This window comes from Emydura macquarii, unplaced genomic scaffold, assembly GCF_026122565.2.
Source record: "Emydura macquarii macquarii isolate MOO-44397 ecotype Brisbane River unplaced genomic scaffold, CSIRO-AGI_Emac_v2 contig_1119, whole genome shotgun sequence".
In the NCBI taxonomy this organism is placed as follows: Eukaryota; Metazoa; Chordata; order Testudines; family Chelidae; genus Emydura; species Emydura macquarii.
In genome coordinates this window covers 10,731,694-10,754,039 of record NW_027131256.1, presented here as the reverse complement: position 1 = coordinate 10,754,039, position 22,346 = coordinate 10,731,694, and the positions used below count along the sequence as shown (strand labels likewise).

Here is a 22,346-nt window from a genome sequence, read left to right as displayed (position 1 = left end):
AAAGTTACTCACCTCATGCAGTAACCAAGCTTCTTCGAGATGTGTCCCCCTGTGGGTGCTCCACTACCCCCCACTCCATCCCTCTACTTCAGAGTATCTATACTCTCCATGGTAGAGAAGGAACTGAGGGGGGTTGGGCCGTACAAGCGACAGTTAGGGTGCCAACAGCACCGCGAGAAACCCTCTGAGCATGCACGGCCCCTACTGCTGCACAGATCTCCCATCAACAGCGCCGGGACGCACCGACACATGAAGTGGAGCACTACTGCTTCAGTATAGTTGCCCCAGAGCAAAAAACTCCCAAGTATAGACAGGGCCTCAATGAGCATCATTGTAGTGTTGCAATGACAAGGGTGTAACTGTTGCACCCAGAATGCAGAGAGTAACACAGAGCTGTATAACATAAGGGAAATATCCCCAAAGGTCAAAAGCCGTTTGATGTTTACTACGTGGGGTTGTAACAAAAACCAGAAAAAGTGATTGAAAGAAGTACATTTTAGGGTTTAATCCTGTCATGTGCTGAGGATGTCCCGTGAGTAGCTAATTCCCTTCCACCCCTCCTGAAATCAGTACCCGAGCTCAGCACCTCATAGGATTGGGCCCCTAGTTAGGCTTATGGAATGGGAAAGAGAGAAGAGAACTTACAAGAATGCTGGACTGACCATGCCAAAATCATAACCAGCTATGCTGCCTGGCTCCCCCACAACCTTCCCTGCAACACACACACACACACATGCACACACAAGGAAAACCCTGTGGGGTGCATATCTCTAATGTATGTAGTGTCTCAGCAATTATGTGAACAAGATAAACTATTTTAAGATAGGTATCGTTCATTCTTTGCTATGGGACTAGCTATAATCAGAGAGTCCAACTGACTGCCATATTTGGAGTTGGGAAGGAATTTTCCCCCAGGTTAGACTGGCAGAGGTTCTTGGGTTTTTTGCCTTCCTCTGCAGCATGGGGCACAGATCACTTGCAGGTTTAAACTAAACAGTGGATTCTCTGTAACTTGAAGTCTTTAAGTCATGATTTGAAGACTTCAGTGACTTAGCCAGAGGTTACAGGAGTGGGTGGGCGAGGTTCTGTGGGCTACGATGTGCAGGTCATCAGACTAGATGATCATGATGGTGCCTTCTGGCCTGAAAGTCTATAAAATGACAAAACTGACAGAGGCATAGCGTGTTGTAAAACTAGTCGGTGGAAGAAACAGTGGTGCTAATCTAGCAGGACTCGTAACTGTTCTAAATCAGATGAATTGACATTGCATTGAAAGCTGCTTCAGTCTCAGAAAAAATATCTAATGTAGAATCATTATAGAATATTAGAGTTGGAAGGGACCTCAGGAGGTCATCTAGTCCAACCCCCTGCTCAAAGCAGGACTAACCTCAGCTAAATCATCCCAGCCAGGGCTTTGTCAAGCCACAGTTTAAAAACTTTAAGGATGGAGATTCCACCACCTCCCTAGGTAACCCATTCCAGTGCTTCACCACCCTCCTAGTGAAAAACTTTTTCCTAATATCCAACCTCCCCCACTGCAACTTGAGACTGTTGCTCCTTGTTCTGTCATCTACTACCATTGAGAACAGCCTAGCTCCATCCTCCTTGGAACCTCCTTTTAGGTAGTTAAAGGCTGCTACCAAATCCCCCCTCATTCTCCTCTTCTGCAGACTAAACAAGCCCAGTTCCCTCAGCCTCTCCTCATAAGTCTTGTGATCCAGCCCCCTAATCGTTTTTGTTGCCCTCCGCTGGACTCTCTCCAACTTGTCCACATCCTTTTTGTAGTGGGGGGCCCAAAACTAGCAGTGGTCCATTTTCTTATTTCCATTTGATTGTTCTTGCTCTTGCTGTTGCTGGAAGAATGGTGATTTAACTTGGTAGAAGAATGACCAAGGCAGACAGATTGTATTCATTACATTTACAAAGTATAGTTCTCTTGCTTGTATTGTTTTAACCAACACCAGACCAGTTGTCATAATATTTGAATGAACTGGAATGTTTATCCAATACATATAACTTTGTCACATTTTTCACCATTCTTTCACGTGGCGTTGGCAACTGTACTGTAGTGGAAAAGTTTCCAGTTCTAAGGCAAATTTCAGCCCTGCTGGAGGTCAGTATAAATCCATTGAATTCAATGGAACTACACCCAACTGCATTAGAGCCGAATTTAACCTGTTGTGTCCAGCAAATTGAGGAACCATCTTGGTTTACTGTCAGTAACTGAGCCACACAGAGATTTGATTTCCATCTTGCAATCTGTATTCTAAAAGAATCTATCTAGGCTTAGTTATATTAAAAAATGTAATGATCTTTAAATTTTTTGGTTAAGAAAGTGCTGATAGCAAAATATGAGCAAGTTTCAGATCCTAAGATTCTGAGGGGAGGAAAAAATAACATTCTTCCTCTCAAAAATTCTTCCATTTCATCCTCTTTCAAACTCACTAAACCCCTGGAAAGATAAGCTAGTCACAATAAGACATAAAAAGCTTTATCTCTGGAGATGAGATGCTCAATTGCTTGAGTGTTAATTAATATTTTGGGTCTATTTTTTTGCGTAAATAGCTGTTAGCTCTATCTGTTGGAAATATACCCTATTAGCTAGTTATTACTGGGAGACTTCCATCTTTGATAATTTTATCTTCATAGGTCTGTGTGTGCCCATGTGTGTAATATCACATAACAAAAAATACATGGTAATGCATTGTGGGCTTTTTATCAGGTATATTATTACACAATCCCCAAGAAGCAGAGCACAGCCACACCATTTTGTCTCAGTGTTGAGTCTGATGCCGTCCCAATTAAGATCGAACTCTGTTTCTACAACATTGTGTAAGTACCCAACCACAATGCCTGTCAGCCATTGAAAAGGGAAACATTTGTGTCTGGCAAAAGCAGAAATTTCCAATGAATACTGGAACTCAACTCAGAACCTGCTTTAGCTACAAAGGAACTAACAAAAGCTCTGATGTTATTGATCTTCAGAGGGTTTTCCTCATGATATTTCCTTTCTGTTTCCAGGACAATTTTACAACATAGGAGACGAGAGGGGACATGGAGAAGATCATTGTCAATTTGTGGATTCATTCTTAGATGGAAGGACAGGGCAGCAAGTTTTCTCAGACCAGCTACCAACCAAAAGTGGTAAGTTCTGAAGAGTGTAGTTGTAATGGCACTAATAATGTGTACTTCCCTCTGAGGTGGCCCGGTGTGGTTTATTATACAGTGCTTTGATGATGAATAGTATGTTAGAGGGAAATTGTAACTAGTATTGTGGTAGATTGTAAGAGCTCTTTCATATTTTATATTTCCCAACATATTTTTTTCATCCTTAAAAGCCTTTAAAGAAAATGTCAAACTTTTGCCAGCATAGCTACAATGGGGTGTGATTTGTCACTGACATAGCTGTCTGTGCCAGCCAAAGCCCCAAGTGTAGATGCAGTTATACTGGTCAAACGGCGCTTTTGACACATTTAGGAGAGCTGTGCTGGCATAGTATAGCTATACCGGCAAAGCCTTCCAAGCGTAGACCTGGCCTTAGGCTTTGTTTACGCAAAAAGGTTGTACTGCTTTAGGTATACCAGTGTAATTAAAGCACAATGCACCGTAGGGTGGAGGTAGTCAGATCAGTATACCTTATTACCCTTCCTATACGGGGAAGCAGAATAAGCTATACCAGTATAAGGCATCCGCACTTCCAGTTGCACAGGTCTATTTATTTATTTGTTTAAGCAAAACAAAACACACCAACTGAGGTAATTATACTAGCATGAAATCAGCGTGTAAACCAGGCCTTCGTGTTTGCAAGCTGCTTTGCAAATGAAAAGCACCATATTAAGCCCTAAATAATAATAATATCCCCCTCATTGAACTATTATGTCCACAGAGGATAAAAGTGAGGTAGCTGAACCTCCTGCAACTGCTCTCCTGAGAGCAAATAAATAAGTTTGTTTGTATTGTATCTGAAAGCAAGTTTGTATTCAAAATGGCATTGTCGAGCCAGTAATAATCAGAAATGCCAGATGTAGTTTTAATACACAAGCACAGTACCAGGTAAGCTTCCAAACACCACAACCAGAGCTAATGTTTGCCTTCAGTCTCTGAGTTTAACGATTTATAGCTGAGCTGCTAAATCTTCATCAAGGTCATATTTATAGATGTTTCCACAAGACAAGTTCAGTATGCATTTCACTTGACGTTGCTATGTTAAAAGTTAACTGGGATTTTTCCCCAATATTAACGTAACTACAAGAGAGTCACTTACAAGCAATTCTTCTCCAAAAGTAAAACCAATGTCAACAGATGCTCACTTTGCCTCTAACTGGGTATTTAAGAACAACCAGGCATCTCCGCCCCCTTGACTCTACTACTTCCAGAGAACATAGAAAATACTTGGCAACTTGTCCAAGGACTGCCTCAATATCTAATGCAAGGATCCCCCTCTTTGGTAGCTGTGTGCGCATTAAAGTAGGAGAAATATCTTCTTCAGGGACATCCCTCTGCTCTCACTAACTTCACTCTCCTAAGAAATGAACTGAGGGGAGAGAGAAACTGGTGACTTGCCGACTGCTTCTCACTTCTGCCTCCAGCTTTGCTGGGCTAGTTGGTTTCATCCCCCCCAAATGTATTATGTAGGTGCTCTCGCTGCACTGCGGTAGGGTAGGAGGCACAGACTGCAACTTTTCATTTTTCTCCTATCAATCAGGCTGGTCATTGCTTATTCGGTTTTTCAAGAGTAGGTGAATAGTTTGTTTGGGCGGTAAGTAAGTATTTGTATTGATCGGGACCCAGGCGGATTTTAAAGTAGACAGCTGCAACTTTCACTTGGGCACACCCTCACCACCCCACCCATCCCCCAGGCATTTCTCTGGCTCCAGTGTGCTGCCAAATAACCACTATTCAGTGTGGGCTCTTTCCAGTCTATCCACTAGGGTTCAGCCCATCTCTGAATCTTCTCACCATCCCCCTCCAAGAGGGATAGAGGGTGTACCTGAAGCCTGAAGGCCCTCTCCCATCTTCTTCCAGGAGAACAGGGTCCCCCACTTATCACCTAGGTCTCATGTTTACCTCTAGGAGCTGCTATGAAATTCCAAACCCTGTTCTTATTCCTCATTAACCTCACACCAGGCTTCCAGGATGCTGCAAGGAAAGTGAAAAAAATACCAAGCCCCTTATTACTCTTGCCCCAGGGAAAAATTGCTTCCTGATCCCCATAACTGGCATCTTGGATCCAGTTCAGACTATGCCTCTATTGTAGGGCAGGGCAGCATAGCAACCCCTGCACATGGCTGCTGTATGCCCTACGGGCTTCATATCTCTGAAGGGGAGTGGCCTGAGACATTCTTCCCTCCACAAGCACTTCCAATAGAACCAGACAGTTCTCCATTTCCTCCCCACTCTCCACGTGCATTCAGAAAAGGCAAGCCTGCCCCTCTCCAATTTTCTCAAGATGACAGGGTCTGTTCCCCCTCCCCATCCAGTTATCCAGAATGGATTTTGATTATATGCTGCTGCACAAACTATTTCTCCTCATCTGCTACAGAATGTTTAAATTCAACTAATAGTACTCAGGCAGTTGGTAAGTGCTGATCTATTACAGTCAGATAAACACTGTCTGAGAAGCTGGTGTACCTGTGGAAGGTATTGTCTTTTTTTTCCCTCTGTACTAAGCCTTTCCTCACTGTTTTTTATTAGGCTTTTACAGAGCAGTTCGCCAGGAACCTGTAAAGTTTGGAAAAATAGGTGGTCAGACCCATATTACTTATGTTCATTGGTATGAGTGTGGAACTTCAATACCTGGACAATGGTAGCTGCTACATGAACTTGATACTGAAAGAAGGCCTGTCACTACCATCCCCCCAACAAGTTCAAGTTCAGAGATAGAAATGTTTATGGTCTTCCTGTCATTTAAACATGTATAAAACTCTAATGACAATACTCCATTAACTGTGTTTAATAGCATAGGCTGCTTACTATAGTTACACCATTTTATCAAACAGCAAGATAAGCACGTCATAGGAGATGGTCTGGGGAAGCTGGCTCCCTATATGCTGCGTATCAAGGTACAGTTTATTTTAAAAGATACAGTTTGTATATTATTTATCACAATGTTGTAATAAATGTTTTGAGGCACAGTTATGGCGAAGTTGATCATGAAACTGCAATATACATTTAATTTTAGATATTCACTCTGATTTTTTACTAAAGTATATAGTGTCATATGCTGCCTGGCACGGTAATTCTGTAAAGTCTCAAGCTATTTCCCCACCTACTTAAATTATTGAATTAGGAAGATCTTGAACTTTCCCCTTACCTCTACATAGACAAGTCACACTCACCAAAATGGGAAGCTTGTTATATTTTACATGCTTCAGCACCAAGAAAACAGCCTCTAAGGAAAAAATTCTAGTTTTTTAAAATGCAAGTATAACTTCAAATCTAAGTGTACATATGAAGCCTGCTGCCAAGAAACTGACCAGTAGAAACATTGTCTGCACATGTGGTTAAAGTGTACAGTCTGTCCCTATAAACAGTGGTTACTTAAAATAGAACCTGATTAGGTTCAAGGCACCTACATGCTAGGTTGATTGATAGCCTGATTAAATAAAAATACTTTCAGGTAGGCACAGGGAACAGAAGTCAAATCTGCCTCTACTGCAGTGGGTTTTCTGAAATTTAGACTAACTACTTTACAGGCCAAATGTATAGCACCACAGAATTTAAGATGAGGTGTCGGAGGATATGCTTAAAATACCAGTCTTGATAGCACAATCAGGTTTGCTTTATTAAAACAAAATGACTTTTCAAAAAATTATTTTGGGACAAAGGGAAAAGTAGAGTGAAATTAATTCTTTCAAAACTACTTTTACAGTAGTTCCATTAAAAAAAATCCACTTACCCCTTCTTTCCCTCCCAACAATGCTATATGTTGTATTGCTTGAACATTTATGAACTAAATAAAGAGATGTGGTTTTTTAAAGTAGGGTGTTTATTCATTGTATTAAAAAGGTCTGAACACCAAGGAAATATGAGTCGTTTGTAGAAAATGCCTTTTTAAAGTACATTGCAGGTACACTGTACTCCTAATAAAATATTTTTTAGTCATGTAATGTTTTATATTGACTGGTTTTCTACTCAGTGTTGCATATTGAGAAACACAGTGGTGGGTGAGAGGTAGCACAAAACTAACAGCCTTCCATCATCAGAAGTGGATACATTGCAAGCTTCCCTGCTCTACTCCAGCAATCCTTTTTTGGAAGAACCACCACTACAGTAAGAAGAAAGTGAATGGTTAGGGTTTCTTATAATATTTACACAGCTCTTTAACCTTAGCTGTTTTTCTTTGTACGCTACATACTTACAAGTAGCATGTACTCTAACAGTGTTTTTCAGTGACCATTCTGTGGACCAGCATCAAAAAGGTTGAGAAACACTGTTCTAGGAGGACTTGAAAAATATTGGTTTTGCACATTACCATCTTTTGTGCCCGTGGGGTCTGTTCTGGTTTTTCTTTGCTCAGAATGAAGTTCGTAGAACTACTCTCGCCAAGTTTTTCTGGTTGGCAAAAGGTTTGTGGTCATCTTTTTTTTTTTTTTGTTCCTTGTATGAAGGCCAAGTACCAAGACATTTCTATCGAGTCAAGCTTCCATAGAATCACACTTTAAAGCCATTGCTATGTTCCTTAATATAGTCTCACTGTGAGCCATACTAATACAGTGACAACTATCATGATTTGGTAATCTGTAACATAAGCACACAGTGACAAGTTATTCCTGAATATAACATCTGCAAAAGCAGTCTGCATTTGCCCTTTCCCTCAGGCCTAGCAAGCATCGTTCATAGTCCAAGTAATTATAACCCGACAAGTACAGATCTTTTTTCACCATACATACCTATCAAGAGTGCTTAATAATTATTAAAACAAATCAAGTATTGGATTCAACATTTTTATTAGCTTTGAATGTTACAATTTATACATACCTAATTTTATCGCCAGAATGGGTCTAAATTAGTACATCATGGTATTAGTAAAAACAAGCCAGATAAATGGGCTAATTTCCAACAAGCATTTTAATATCCTTCAGACAAGGCAAACTAGAATGTCAATCAATCACCTTACAAACATTTAGGTAAGTGTTTCCAAAACCCCCGAATTTAAGTAGGAAGCTGATAGAATTTAAAGCAGGAAATAAGATTCATTTGGTCTTTTGTTCCAGCAACAGTGAAAGAATACTCTGCTTATTATTATAGTGTTAGAACATCAATACCAATTCTAAACAATGGAATCTGTTGGGATGGGTAATAGCTGCTTGTATTTACCTGTCTCATTCAGCAGCTGAGCTTCCTTATCGGTAGCCAGGTCCTGGCTGAGTATAGCCCTGACCAAAGGGAGCACGGTTGCGTGCATACGGGTTAGGCGCGCTTGGAGGGGGAGTCATAGTACTTCCTGGGGGTGGTGTGAAACTTGGCCTTGGCTGATATGCGCCTGCTTGGCTGGGAGCCATTCCAGCTTGGGAAGCAGGGGCCACATTATAATTAGCAGGCTGGGAGGCTTGCGTAGTATAGTTCTGTGGTGGGTAGGTGCTTGCCTGGTACTGCTGAGACGGTTGAGCAGGCAGTTGCTGTGGCTGAGCAGGAAAGCCAGGAGCAGGAGCCTGTGATGCCGGCTGACTGTATCCTTGGAATTGCTGTGCTTGTTGAGGAGCAGTCTGCTGGCTATAGCCTGCTAGAAAGTCAAACAACAAAGCAATACATGTGTGAGAATAAAGCTGCATATTTGCTTTGAGACGGTTTCCTTATAAACAGAGATATTTGAGTACTAGCTAATTAGTAAGCACAAGAAATGATCCTGAGTTTTGATATATGCAACAGACGGTGCGCACAACTGGATGATGATGAACTGCCGTTTTTCTTTTCCTTCACATAAACACACAAACGGGCTCGGTGCACTAAAATGGAACATTCTCTAATGACAGTGGAAAGAATTTTTAAGTAAGACCAAAATAAAGCTTTTACATTTAGGCTGAAAGACATACCCTGATTAGGTGTCTTAATCATTCCCAGGGTTTCTATTTGAGAAACAAGGGGGAAATGGACTCTTTGTTTTCACATTATGAAGGAATTTAAACTCAAATTTACACTGAAAAGCAAAGTTTCGTTTGGGACAGGTGCTTTAACTTTGTTTCTTTCAGTAAATAGATTGTAAACCAGTGCAGAATACATGCACTGAATTTACACCTAAATCTATGCCTAATTATAGAGTTTAGTTCCCAGCTTTTAGTATTCATTAGCTAAAGATATAATTCAAAGATTACGAAGTTAAACAAATGTGAAAGAACTTTGCAGACCAGCACATCTTAGGCTACAACTGCTGCTGGCATCAGTTTAATATATCCCAAATGTGATTTGTCTGCGTAAAAACAGCTTCCATAGGAATTTCTCAGATTGGAGATATAAACAACAAAAATCCTGCTATAATGTGATAGCTCTATCATGAAACACACCTGCAGCTACTTGCAATGAAACCTCTCCATTGACTGGAATCCTGTCAGCATTAAACACCAGATACATAAGAATTATTAAAAATGCACAGCCCTGAAGATAGAAAATAAGGATGGAAGAATACACTGGAGTAAATTTGGAACTCACCTTGAAATTAGGCTCAAAATTTACTCATGAAACCAACCTTTCCAAGGTTCCATTTTCATTGGTATGACCAAATGTCAGCACCATGCCAAGCCACCAGCCAACAGAGGAGAGTGGGAACTATAACCCACTGTTAAGGAAAGTGGTGCTTGAAAGTAGGACTATTCAAAGCAAGACCAATCCCTTCTGACAGTGGTGAGGGGCAAGGAATGAAAGCTAGAGAGGAATGGGGTTAGATCTAGATCTACCTCAACTGCCATCTGCAATGACCTGTTTTTCTAGAGTTTTCCAAATTCTTGTTTTGTTTCATTGACACTTTTAGAAAGTTGTGGAGTTTGAGAAAGTAGAACTCCCACAATATGCCCGACCTTCATAGAAGCTCTTCCAGTAGAATACCAGCTGAGTCTGCTATTACGCTTAGGAAAGTGTAAAGCTAGCTTGGAAACTAGACCCATTCAAGTCTTAAATCTGAAAAGGGTCAGACAGGCCCCCCCCAAGCTCTGATGAAATTAGGTTTCAGGATGTCTGACACAGTCTTCAAATCATGAATTTTGCAGGGCGGAGGAAGGGTCTACACAGAGCAGTCAGCCGCAGGGTGCTGAGGGGAGGAAAAAGGTGGTGCATTGAGAACAAATCTCATAGGGCTGAACTTTCCAGTGTTCTTACCCAAACCAAGTTTCAAGGTTTGCTTCCCAGTTATGCAAAGGTAAAAAAGTCTGTTCTTGAAAGTAAATTAAACTCTTCAAATTAGTGCACTTTGCTACACACGTTTCTAAAAGAGCAACAGCTTCATATATATAAACAACTCCTATTCCTTGTGTGTGTGTGTTCTGCAAAAGGTTTGCTTTGTTTTGTTTTTTAAGTGAGATAAAACTCCGATTAAACACCAAGACCATGCACACACACTGAATTTACACTGTATCAATTTCCTGCAATGTAAGTTTAAAACAACTGGAAGTGTTCATACTGAATTTGTCTATTGGCCTTTATGAAACTTTTCATAGCATTACATGACTAGAACAGTATTACTCTGCAGTATCTAAAAGGATGAATAAATACCTTTATTAATTCATTACTAGGACAGTAATAATAAATAGCTGAATAAACAATCAATACTAGGGTCAATTATTAGATACTGTATAATTTAAAAGGAAATTCAAAGTTCTCTTTTTCCATGTCATTGCATGTACATCTTTAAGTAAGCCTAATTACATTCCTTTATTTTGGGGCCATGTCAAAGCCTAGCTTTTTCTTCACTTTCACCCCCTCAATCATGAAGCACTAGGTCACAGCATAGGAACATTTAAAGGGTTCTGCTGACAAAGAGGGACAGTTAAGTTTAAGTACTAGTGACTTCTATAGTTCTTTTAAAATCAGTCCTGGAAATTAGTTTGGGTGACACTTTAATACAGAAGAACTGCTACAATCCCACGTTCAACCCAACTGTAAACTAAGGGAAAAGCATGCTCTCTGATTTGCAAGGTACTAAGAGGCTGAGACGTTTATTGGGCTGGTGGCATCACTTGCTAGAGGCATCAGAGTGGAGTACTTCATTTTCTTTCCAACAGAATTAAAAAAATAGTCTTTAGAAGGCTTCTTAGCGCCTTATGAATTTCTTTGCCTTTAACGAGGCATTCTGTTGGGTACCCATGAAAAACACTCTGCAGTTCAGAACTGAGTCACACTGACGTGTTTGTAAGAAATCAAACATCAGCATAAAACAGTATATACCGTTATTGCTGGGGGAACAGATAAATACCGACAAATAAAGGGCAAAATCATTTAAGGGGCTGACCTCAAATCCCACTGAAGTCGATGGAAGTTAAAGATGCTCAGTGCCTTGCATTGCCACCCAAGTAGAGTAGAACTGAACTGAATACTTAGGCACTAAGAAAAACGTAGTGATCGTTCTGTGCCCACACAGCAATTTGAGACCAGCAGCAGCTGCTTACCTGGATACTGCATACCATATTGCTGCGGAGGCTGCGGCTGCTGCGCCGGATACGCGGCCTGTGGGTACTGTTGATACATCTGGCCTGTGAATTAAAAGCACACAGTTTTTTAAGTAAAGTACGTGTTTTAGATCGTAGAATGCCTCCACATACGGGTTAGTTACAAAGCGCTCTACTCCAAGGCACTTGTCTGTACAGCTCCCACGATATTGGTCTAACAGTATTAAGTTTTATTTAACCTGCAAGGCCCACTTAACATACGCGTTTAACAACAGACTGCAGGGGCTGTGTATGTGATGCAACAAGTATCATTTGCTTTCATTAACACTGGTTTGGCTAACTGCTAGTGATATTTTATTGTTTATTAAAGGATCTAAATAAATGGGGCTTTAAAAAACCAACAACTGTGTTTTCCTCTTTAAATCTTGTCTAAAGGATTGGGGGGGTGAGGGGGCGGCAGCGGCGGCTAGCATCCAATCATTCACCTGCAAAAATTAGTGCTATTTCACATTTTCAGAAGGTAATCCAGAAGGTATTTATTTTAATTGTGAACATTTAGTCCAATGTGTAAACAGAACATCAAACTAGAAACTTAAAACACTTTTCTAACCACTTCAGTACTTGTGCTGTAAATGAAGGTACTTTAAAAAGTTAAACAGTTCCACTGGTTGCCTGTTTACACCAGGGTTCTAAAACCTTTTATATGCGCAGTAGAGAGAGAACGGTACATTCTTCACTCTAATCTCATTTTCCAGACATCCTTTAGCATATTTGGCTTGCTATAAGCCAAGTTTTGTAAGAGGCCCAGGTGTATACACCTTTAAAGAAAACCATGCACACGTTTTAATATTTCTATTTGCTAAGTTTAATGTTGTATTTCAGTTTTCTTAGGCTGATTTTGCACTTCAATGTTTGCTTTTCTTTATTTGCTGTTGAACATTGCATCTGCCTGTTCTTGGCCTGTTCCTTGTTGAGCTGGAGGGTTGTACTTTTCAACTCTCTTCCATTGTACAAATACCACGCATAGAAGAAACCAAGCCATGCCTGCCACACCTAATGTATGGCTCAGCTTCCGCAGACATACTAACAGCACTATGGCCATTACGTGTTTGTGTACCAATTACTATTTCTGCTGAAAAAAAAAAAAATCAGAGGAAAACTTTGCAAAAGAAGCAAAATTACTAATTTCTGTACCTTCTGAGTTATTCCACGTTGAAGAGACTAAATCAAGAGATTCAAAATCCCAAGAATTTGCTGTAAACTCTCTCATTCCTCACCAACAGCAACTGCATACAATTTTATATATACCCCTACTTTTTTTTAAAATGTGAAAGGATCAAAACTATTTATATTCCAACTCTGTAGGCAGAATCTACAGAAAAATCAAAGTAAAATCTCACATTTTACAACTACAGAATCTGATGTCTTATGTACATTTTTAACCAAATGGGAGTCTCAAGTTGCCAAAAGGAAAAAAAAAAGTAGTCTCTGGAGCACAGAGGGAATAAAGGGGGAAAGCCATCAAGCGGTCTTGAATGTGTGTCAGGCAGAGGGGCTGAAAAGGTTTTAAACAACAATTTACATTCCTTATTTTGTGGTGTCTCACATCAAGCTAATAGCCTCAGTGAAGGACTGGACAGAGAAAGAAAGCAGAGGCTCTCACCTTCACCGATCAGAAGAAAAAGTGTTTGTTTTTACCCCCTTTGCTTTTACACGGACAGTTGTTAAAACATAGCGGAATTAGTCTGTTAGTGACCATTTGTTTCTAGGCCACTTTGTCTAAGATAATAAGCACTCCATATTCAAAAATGAAATCACACGTATCCCATTCCACAGTTACCAACGAAAATCAGGTTGTTCAAAACCAAGAGTTTGTTTTTGGAGAAGTGCAGGTTTGCAATAGCTAAATGACAGGGAGTGAATAAAAGAAAAACTCTTCCCAACTTTCTTTATGCAGAGAGTTGCTCCACACAGGGTTGCATCAAGTAAGATAATATACATAGCCGGGGAAAGGAATCATAAGAGAAAGGACAGAGGAGAATGTACTGGTCATCTTTTAAGAAGGAGATAGTAGAAAGTCAATGAGACCTTTAGAAACAAGCAATGAGCCAAAAGCCAAAGTAAAAAGCTCATCAAGGGAGGGAAGCTTGAGCAATTAGTTCTATCATGTTCCCTGATGTTGCGGTAGTTGCCAGTGGGAAAAAGGCTTCTGTCTTGCTTCTTTAGGAACATTCCCTCCGAGAGGCTCTTAAAATATTTTCTTATTGGGAGCCCTCTCAGTCAACATGACACTGCTGAGGCTTTTCCTCCTATCCCATTCTCCAAAAAGGCTCCCACCATTTGTGTTGATGAGGAAAAGGAAAAAAATAGGTTAAACCTGTCAGCAATTATTTAAGTTCCTCAGATGTAACTTTTAAAGCACTTTTTCTTGCCTCAGTCCAAGAAACTTTAAAAAAAATTCAGCTGGTAACAATGTCAGACATGTAAATAGATAACAAAAATAACCAGGGTATTTGATGAAGGGACCAGAGAGCCTCTCACCTCTGCCACCATTTCAAATAAAGCCCTAGAGGTAATTACTGAAAGCCTTTCCTGTCAGACTGCTATTTGATAGGCCACCTGAAGGAAGCTGGTTGTCTCTGTATAGTTACTAGTGATGATATCAGAAATGCCACCACTGGCACCTGCTGGGGAAGCCAAGAATTGAATGTACATAGAAAATAAGTTTTCGCCTCTAGAGTGGTCCCTTCAGGGTTGAGGCACCTTAGTGAGAAGTATGAGGATGCTTACCACCTGTTCTGTCAACAGAAACCTTACTGTATTAAAAGGGATGGGGGACTGGAGAGGAATCAGCAAAGAGTATTTGGCATCCAAAAAAACTGCTGAATAAGTATCTCGCTATAAAATTTGCTGCTGGTGTTTTGTTTCTACAATCACAATGAAACTAGTAAAGGTCAAGATGCTGATGTGCCCATATAATTACTGAAGCTCTATGAACATTCCACTATGACCAGATTTTAGTCTGAAAGCAAAGCAAATAGAATAATACAAAGCCAAGTGTTGCACAGCACAAATGAAAAAAACAAGTTAACCATTCTATGGTTTAAAGGTCCCTGCATTATTGTAGGTTTTCTGAAGTTCAGAGACAGCTGTTTCAGTTTACTTTAGACTAAAACCTGGTACACAGATAATCTCTTATTTGTATAGCACGTATCATCTTGGAAGATCCCGAAGTGCTTTACAAACTTATGATCTATTAGTGCAGGATTCACTTCACCCACCACCAAGTGCTGCCACATCTGCATAAAATGGGTACAAAAAAGCCTGTGGCTCTCTAGGTTAGATCCTCTGATGAAAAGTATATTTAACTAATGATAATTATTAAAAAAAGCAAGTAATCCTAGTACATCAAAACTGCATTTGTTGCAACAGTTGGTTTAAATTAATCTTAGTTGAAATTAACAAAATGCTTCAAAAGTTCAAAGGAGAAAGTAAGGAACATCCATAAATCTGTAACTCATAAATCATTCAGAAGTCTCAGCACTCAAGTGCATATTGAAACCAAATTATTTCCCAACAAAAAAGATCTAAAATATTTTAAGTAGAGAATTAGAATCATTTGTGGCAAAGAATCCTATGTTAGAATCCACTTGATGCACAAGAATGATAACTACTTAAATATTTCAAGTACAGAGGATGTGACAAATGCAGACTGATGAAACTGATGTAAATAAACGTGATTGGGCAATTTAGAGATGACAACAACAAAAATGGAGATAGCGTTTTAAATTGAAACAATGTTTTAAATTAGTCTGCAATGGAAGCATTTAGTGCCCTGTTGTAGAAAACTGCAACATAAAGGAAAAAGAACTCCCACTGTGCTTAATTGGAAAGAAACTGAACAACACCTCCCCCACATAAAAGTAACTAAGTTTATGAAAGCAGAAAACAATATTCAAAGCTTAAATGTTAGCAATAAAGTAAGTGACCATTATTTGCAAGCGAACAAGGCTCCTTATTTATGCATCAAGGGATGAGTAACAGCATGCACTAATATTTGTCATGACCAAAATGAAACATCTGTGATCTCCAACCTCTTCTTGGTGACTAGAATCCTATTTTGAAAATAAAACGTGAGAAAACAAAATCACCTCCATTCGATGAGAATGGAGAATTTGGGAGAGGCAAGAAAGGACTTACAGAACACTCCAGTTTTCATTTTTATTTGAACTCTTATACATGGAATGAAATGTAAATAGGTCTGTAAAAAAGATGGAAAAAATGAGTAGTTTAACAAACAGAAACCCTTGTATTTATCTCAATTTAATTTTGGCAAATGATATCAAAAATGTATATTCCACATGCTTCTAAAGCATGCTATGTTATTTTAAAAAGTCTTCTCAGTCTCTGTATTGTGTTACAGAGAATTTTGCTAAAACTAATAGTGTGAAATAAGTGGATTTTTTTTTTTAAATGACCAATTACTTTTAGTGGGAAAACCCAGAAGTTTTGGTGCAGTTGCATGGTCTCTTCTGCCTCTCTCCAACATGTAAAAGTGAGTGATTTTTAACTCGACATTAACAAATGACTCAAGAGTTAGTAATTTAAAACCTTTACCTTGTTACATAACTATATTTTAACAGTCAACATTTTAAAACCCACACCTTGTTTTTGTCAATTTGACTTCCTTTCCCACACAACTGCTGACAAAAATAAATCTGTTAGCAGCTGAGAGTTACAATGCTTACTTTTCAGTTACATTTTCTGGCTACCAACAAAGACCTAAAATCGTTCGTGTCCAAAAGCCTCTACTGCACAAGTCTCCGGACCCAAAAGGGTTAAACTGGAAAGACCCTAAAAATATTAAATGTAACTTAGAGAATTATTTTACTTACACTTACATTTTAAAGAACATATATAAAAGCAAATACTCAAACAGAATTTTCAAACAAAAGTATGAGGCTGAAAGCAACAAACCAGAGGCATTCAGATGTTTGGTGTTACTGAATCCAACTGAGCTGCTCAACAAAGTGTTAACGTTTGCTTAATCTTAATAAATAATAATGGCACATATTAATATATTTTGTTATATTGTTTCCAATCCATAGAAAGTGACACTGTGATTACATTATGAGCACTTGGCTCTTATCAACCAATTTCAAGTTTACTTATGTCTCTAATTCGATCTATCTTATATATTTCAGTCCTAAAATCTTCCTTGCTAGCCACATGATATTGAGTTACCTTCAAGTCTTCTTTACTGTTTGCTACATTCACCTGCTGAACACTGATCTCTAGATTGCAATATACAGTATAGAAAACAAAACAGGGATGCAATTCTGCCTCATATGTAAAAAAAATTCAAATTAAGAATACTAGAGAAAGATTTTTAAACTGCAACTTAAAATAAAGTAGAGGTAACACAGCAGGTCATTCCTGGAATAGAATTTCATCAAAAGGAATGATGATATGCATGTCTGGAGGTTAATATTTTTACAAGTTACAATGTAGAACCAAAGACCTTGAATGTAATGGAGATTTCAAACACATGTATTTTTAGAAGTCAAATCACAAAAAGAATGGCACACACTACAATGGAGGGCTTTGAATGCCAAAATCCAGATCTTACATTTTTAGAAAAAGATCCAAGTAAGACACTTGAAGAAAGATAGCAGGAAAACAACTATAAACCGTCACAATGGCTAAATGATTCTGAACCAAACCAATCACCAGGAGAATTATTGGTAGGTCACTATGAAGGCCATTACAGTACTCTATCTGTAACAGAATCATATAGCATTGTACAGTGTATTAGAGCATTAACAGCTGAGCTGGCCTGGATTGCTGGACAGGAGAGTAAATTTGTCTCTGTCCTCTAAGGAACATGCACTAAATGATAGAATTAGTAAGTAGTGTATAATTGCTTACTTTATAGCATACAGTCCAGCATTGCTAACAGATTTCTCTCACATTACTGTAAATGTAAGTGACAACAGTTACCGCTTGACACATGCAGTACGTAAAGTAACATACAGGTTGGACTTTCAAACAGTTCTAATGTGAGGTTTAGCAACTGGAATAGCTAACGTTTCTGTCAGTTTTTACAATGACATTTACAGCCGCACCAATTTTACTATAACTACAGTAATTACCGTAACAATGTCCTTCCTGTTATTTTTCAGTATCATCTGGCTTTGAAGACAAAGCTACAGCACCATCTACTGTTTTAATACTGAACCTTTAAAATATATATTCTGATGAGGGGAATGGTGGCCTTTAGAGTCTGATATTCCTTATAAGATTCCTAGTCACATATTATACTAGAAGTGCAATTTAAATTTCTAATGTAACCTTTTAATGGAAAAGGTGTCAAACCACAATTCTGTCTGACTGCAATTTTCACAATGTACGCTACTGAAAAAGTCTTGCTCACCTTCCATCTGACCAGTTTGTGGCTGAGCTCCTGCATATGCTGGCTGCTGAGGCTGAACCCCAGGGGGATGTGCTGCAGAAGAGGAGGAAGCAATGCTATCAGGTGTTCCTGAACGTTCTTCTACTGGGGCACTGGGTGGTCCTGGGGGAGCAAGAGAATATAGTAAGCATGAGAAATGAACAAACTTTATATATAATCATTTCATGAATGTATTTTCTGCATTAAGTACTTCACAGTTTTACATTTGAAAAAGTTAAAGCTCTACATTAAAGCACAATATGCAGTCTAAATTCAAAACCCAGTCTCCCCGGAAAAAAACTGCTGTGGTGAATTACAATTTCCTAGGGCAAATAAGTTTTTGATTGGCAGGTTGAAGGACGGGGGCATTATTTGTTCTCAGTAATATCTAAATAGTCTTTTGGGTTTCCACTTCTAGCCAGGATATGGCAGGCACCTGTCTGAAAATAATCATCTGTCATGACAATTTTGAAAAATATTGTGGGGAAAATATTCACTTGGATATGAATAGTTTGAAGTCACAAAGACTAGGTGGATTCTGGTTATATTAAATCTGTTAAAAGTTCTGAAATATCCAACTGAAAAATATAAACATATAATTATGCATGGTACATTTTGATCTGAAGCCTGCAAACTAAGGCCCCAATCCTACCAACCCAATGCATGAGTAATCCCACTAACTTCAAAGGGACCACTTAACCTTCTTAAACTTAAGCACATGCATAAACGTTTCCAGAACTGGAACCTAAAATGTAAATATTTGTGCCCTTAAGACAACTCATTCAATATACTTCCACTGACACAAATGTGTAAGTATTTTTCAATTTTACTTTCACATCCCACATTTTTAAAAATTTGAAACAAAACAAATCCCTTTCTCCTGAGTTCCTTGGTGTGTGGTGGTATCAGAATAGCTTTGGGAATGGGTCTTTTCCTCTACCAGCCCTATATGCACATCAAAGCTTTCATTTTTCCCCACTGCCTCCACCAAGAGCAGAGAAATTTTTCTAAGAAAACTATTTAGAACCACAGAAGATTAGGGTTGGAAGGGACCTCAGGAGATCATCTAGTCCAAACCCTGCTCAAAGGAGGACCAACCCCAACTAAATCAACCCAGCCAGGGCTTTGTCAAGCCACACTTTAAAAACCTCTAAGGATGGAGATTCCACCACCTCACCCATTCCAGTGCTTCACAACCCTCCTAGTAAAAAAGTTTTTCCTAATATCCAACCTAGACCTCCCCCACTGCAACCATTGCTCCTAGTTCTGTCATCTACCACCACTGAAAACAGCCTAGCTCCATCCTCCCTGGAACCCCCTTTCAGACAGTTAAAGGCTGCTATCAAATCCCTCCTCATTCTCCTCTTCTGCAGACTAACCAAGCCTAGTGCCCCTAGTCTTCTCCTCATAAGTCACGTGCTCCAGGCCCCTTAATCATTTTCGTTGCCCTCCGCTGGACTCTCTCCAATTTGTCCACATCCTTTCTGTAGTAGTGGGCCCAAAACTGGACACAGTACTTCAAATAAGGCCCCACCAGTGCCGAATAGAGGAGAATAATCACTTCCCTTGATCTGCTGGCAATGCTCGAGATATCTTGCTTTTGTATAGTTGCCAGGGAAGCGAAGACCATTCAAATGTAATGTCAACATTTGTTCCAATGTGACTAATAAAGTATTTTTAAATGAATATTTTTATGGTAACACTAAGAACCCATCCTATAGAATATCTACCCAGCTCACAACGCTGCTCGAGAGATAACTTGTAACTTTAAAGTGATTTATATTATACAGAAAGTTCATAAAGATTTGAGAGCCAAAGTACAGCAGACTTACAAATAAGACTGCATATTCTTTTTTCCAGAATATAGTATTCTTTCTATGCCTACTTTAATAAAAAATGTTGTACGTTGTTCTAACATAGCACATTATCAATAAGCTGGCAGAATTTTGTTTATATATAATTTCAACTGATATCAACATTTATTTTTAAGCTTTAAGATTTCTACCTATTTAAATTTTCACAGCTACATGAAATTACAGGAGGGTCAGACAATAAAATGACAGGAGACACCGAGCTTCAAAAAGTTAAAACTTGATAAACCATTAAATCACAAATTGTCATTGTCACATGTCAAAATATACAAAATAAAATATCCTTAAATCAACAAATCATTTTTTAAACTATTCATTCTCTAGTCCATTTGTAAGAAGCCTAATTCAAAAAGTCTAAATCACTGGATTTCAACTCTAAGTTCTCAAACCTCATTTTTCTTACTTTGCCTATCTAATTTTTTTATTGGTTTCTGTGAATCTATCAATAAAATCCTCCCAAACCTAATTATGAATCAGGGGCTCCTGTTCTAGAAAAGATGTTTAATCAAAAAGAGTTGCACACCAGGCAAGTAGAAGTTTGCAAAGCTGCACTGTAATATTACAATTAAGGCTTTGTAATGCTCTAGTATCACCTTTATCAAATGATAGAAAAGCAACTCTAAAGAGTTACCTGAAGTTCTTATCTAGTTATACTAATGTAAAGAAGTTAATGTCTTCAGTTATTCATACAAAGCCAGTTCACGAGATACATCCAAGCTCTCCTTTTTAAGAATGAAGATATACACTGGCTCAACACCTTTATATCTGACATGTCTGAAGAAGCGGATGGTCAAGTGTAGTCAGTATTTAGTACTGTCCTACTTTTGCATTGATGCTGTACTAGTTCTGAAGGTACCATTGCCATAAGACTTAACAATTGAGTAACAATGCTATGATTAACAATGACACTTAGCAAATAAACTGACAAATAATGGCTTCTTTTGTTACATCCTTTCAATTAAATTTAGTGCTAGTGGCAATCAAAATTAATCTTTAGAAATATTTATTTAAAACAGTAATGGGCAGGTGGTTGGTTAATTTGTTTGTAAATTTCTGACCTATATTTGCAACTCTAACATTGCATTTTTGTGTAAATGCTTGAAACTCTGAAAGTGAAATTGACTCGAAGCTCACAATAAATGAAAGCAGAAGATGAAAGCTTACCAAGAAAAAAGGTGAAGGGTTTTTTGTGTGTGTTTAAATCTCTCATTTGAGTAACATCAGAAACCCTTAAGAAGCCCTTAAACTAAAGGCAAAACTCATTTCTGACATGTATATCCTTGGATTTAAATAGAGTTGTGCTCACTTATTCCAGCATTTAAATTAGCCTAAAAACTTTCCATTAACAGTAAATCTTTTGTTTTAGTTTGAAGAATTGTAAGCTATTTTTGCTCTCCACATAACTAAAATGGTGCAATATAAATTTGTTACATATATTCCATCAGAACCTGTAAGCCAGTTCAATTAAGGCAGTTTAAAACTACCATATTATGGAACTCTGTAAAAAGTATTGAATGGAAATAGCAACCTAACACATTCATACTATGACGTCTTTATTTCATACAAGACTCAAGTTTTAACTGCCAACAATGAAAATCTGTTTTGCTTTATTTTCAATAAAATATATATCCTTACCTGACACCTGATCATCTGTCAGCCCAAATGCTGACATGACATTTTTGTTGATTTCATCTTGATTTTTTAATGGATCAAAAGCAGACATACTTGCTGCTATAACTTGAGTAGATGGCTTGACAGAAGAGTCAGTAGCAGCAAGTTTTTCTTCACTACCTTCCACAGCATCTAGAACACACCAAGAGATACATTTCTGTTACATACACCAGTTAAAAATTCTTGAAAAGGCTTATCAATTTGAAATACCATTCTGTGCCAAGGCAACAGCGAAGAGAAATGTTCCATAGCTGCCCATATATATAACTTGAATAGTAAATTTTAAAAATTGCACACACAGTTTGTAAATTTATGTCAGAATAAATGAAGTATGAAGCTTATCTACATACCCATTACAGAGATCAGTAGGAATTGGTTCAGCCTTAACTCACTTCTGAAGCAGATCATAGTATACAAAATTATTTAAACTGTATGCTCTTTGGGGCAGAGCCCATCTTTTTGTTCTGTTTGTACAGCGCCGAGCATAGTGCGGTCCTGGTTCATGACCAGGGCTCCTAGGCTGTACAGTAATATAAATAATAAACTGAGATCCCATGACTTCTACCCCCACTACAGGCAGCAAATGTCTGCTAAGGCAGCAAGTGCCTGCTTTTCTAAATTGTCCCACCATGGGACAGCCACCACAGAATCCCCAAGCTGGCCAACAGAGCGGGAAAGCAGTCAGGAGCATTCCCTATATTAAATGTTTTGTCGATATTGTGTCCATTATTTTATTCCATCTTTCCAGTGTCTATT

The 22,346-nt window shown here is 38.6% G+C and overlaps 2 protein-coding genes across 5 annotated transcripts in view; one reads left to right on the top strand and one right to left on the bottom strand.

Annotated features, from left to right (window-relative positions):
• Positions 1-7,063, top strand: part of ABI3BP (ABI family member 3 binding protein) — a 252,722-nt gene extending 245,659 nt beyond the window's left edge. Inside the window, exons 52-53 of the mRNA XM_067546154.1 lie at positions 3,022-3,144; positions 5,695-7,063. Coding sequence (XP_067402255.1) covers positions 3,022-3,144; positions 5,695-5,810 — 239 coding nt within the window. The 3' untranslated portion in view covers positions 5,811-7,063. The remainder of the gene's footprint in view (positions 1-3,021; positions 3,145-5,694) is intronic.
• Positions 7,064-7,930: 867 nt separating this feature from the next.
• Positions 7,931-22,346, bottom strand: part of TFG (trafficking from ER to golgi regulator) — a 33,918-nt gene continuing 19,502 nt past the window's right edge. For 2 of the 4 annotated variants that reach the window (XM_067546156.1, XM_067546155.1), the window contains exons 6-9: positions 21,555-21,722; positions 18,031-18,171; positions 11,598-11,681; positions 7,931-8,725 (exon numbers count right to left, since the gene is read on the bottom strand). In XM_067546156.1, coding sequence (XP_067402257.1) covers positions 8,346-8,725; positions 11,598-11,681; positions 18,031-18,171; positions 21,555-21,722 — 773 coding nt within the window. In that variant the 3' untranslated portion in view covers positions 7,931-8,345. Of the gene's footprint in view, positions 8,726-9,503; positions 9,545-11,597; positions 11,682-18,030; positions 18,172-21,554; positions 21,723-22,346 lie in introns of all 4 variants that reach the window. The other 2 variants (XM_067546159.1, XM_067546158.1) reach the window with 2 other exon arrangements.